At 46.3% G+C, this 1,655-nt stretch overlaps 1 protein-coding gene across 2 annotated transcripts in view; it reads left to right on the top strand.

The window, feature by feature from the left end:
- LOC143017897 (uncharacterized) overlaps window positions 1-1,268 on the top strand; it is a 630,413-nt gene extending 629,145 nt beyond the window's left edge. For both annotated transcript variants that reach the window (XM_076172937.1, XM_076172938.1), the window contains one exon: window positions 1-1,268. This exon is cut by the window's left edge and continues 307 nt beyond it. In XM_076172937.1, the coding sequence (XP_076029052.1) occupies window positions 1-280 (280 nt within the window). In that variant the 3' untranslated portion in view covers window positions 281-1,268.
- Window positions 1,269-1,655: the final 387 nt, after the last annotated feature.

The raw sequence follows: 1,655 nt of genomic DNA on the forward strand, positions 1-1,655 counted from the left end.
CAACGCGCCTCCGGGGTGGGACCCCACCGACCTCAGCCGCGGTGGCAGAGGGAGAGGGAACTGGCCAACCAGGGGGCGCTTCGCGACGGGCGCCCCGCCCGGCCGAGGCAGTACGAGGGACCTCGACCTTACCGCAGTCCCCCAAGGTCCTCCTACCCTGAGGAGGATAACAACAAACGGAGATCCGCTGATGGAGAGGGGAAGATTCCCTTGCTCCTTACCCCGAGGGGGTACCAGGACTCGCCCAGGTGGTCGTCGAGGCGATCTGGACCTTTGGTGAACGGACCCTCCCGGCATCCCTTCAGTCCGGGGGCGAGGGACAATATCTTCAGCCCGGACACGCCCTCGAGGAGGACTATAGCCCCGCGATGGGCGCCCTACTAGGACCCCCACCCTCTTTTTTTTTAAGATTCAGGAATTTATAATTATTTTCTTTTTTGTATTGTATGAGGGACTGTGACATTTCGACCTAAGGCAATGGACGCGAAATCCTCATGGGGGTTGGCCACAAAGCAACAGAATCCCCTCCACCCCATGTATTGTGTATTAATTAATATTCTTATTATTTTATATTTTCTTTCATTTTTACATAGCGGTGCTGACATAGCATGTTTTTCCCTTGTTTTCCTTTAGAGTTGGTGGGGGGGGGGCGGTGATGAAAGCGTATGCAGACTAACAGGTAATTTGAATACCAGAGGACTCCTTTTGCTTGAATGTAGTCGTCTGGCACCAACCAGAATAAGATCTCTGAAGCAGCAGATGGGTATTAAGAGAAAGGGACCTGTCAGTGGGTACCCTCATTCAAGAAGTGGAAACCTTAAACGAAAACGTGTCCTTTGGACAGTGGTGGGTGGGGGCACCACATCACCCAGATTGAGAGTAGGGTAATCAAATTCGAGAATGGGTAACCTCAAGGTTAAGCTCCTGACTGAATTCTATCAAGGTTATCCACACAATTGTTCGGCATTAATAAACCCCTGTTTGACTATGGGTCACCTCAAGACATAAAGGTTAACCTTCAAACTTCTAGAGTTAGAAATGACGGTTAACCTCGGATTAATTTACCTGTTGTGTTAGTTACCTACAAGCAGAACCTGTGTTGACACCGAGCAACCTCAAACTCGAGTTCGACACGATCCACTTTCCCTTCCTCCTCTTCCTCCTCCTCCACAGGTATTAGTTTCCGTCGCCTTAGGTCCTCACGACCGAAAAAGTCGAGACACTTTGACGAGGTCTTTCTTTTGGTAATTATATATATATATATATATATATATATATATATATATATATATATTTTTTTTTTTTTTTTTGAGGGGGGGGGCTTCAAGAACTGAACTTCCAGAGCAGTTTGTCCTCAAACTTGCTATCTTTCTTACAGCTTTTTATTTATTTTTTTCCACACACACATACACACACACACACACACACACACACACACACACACACACATATATATATATATATATATATATATATAGTTTTCTGTGCAGGAAGAATGTCTCTCTTCAGTGACAATCAGTATGAGAGCTGTGGTTACTTCCTTCAAGTGAATAGAATGTCCTGACTTCCAAGTATAATGGAGTCTGGTTCTGCCTACGGGCCTGAGGACTCCATAAACACAATGATGACATTGAAATTGTTTGTTCTTGCGGGCG

The sequence above is a fragment of the Oratosquilla oratoria genome, chromosome 33 (assembly GCF_046742065.1).
Source record: "Oratosquilla oratoria isolate Oo_2021 chromosome 33, ASM4674206v1, whole genome shotgun sequence".
In the NCBI taxonomy this organism is placed as follows: domain Eukaryota; kingdom Metazoa; phylum Arthropoda; class Malacostraca; order Stomatopoda; family Squillidae; genus Oratosquilla; species Oratosquilla oratoria.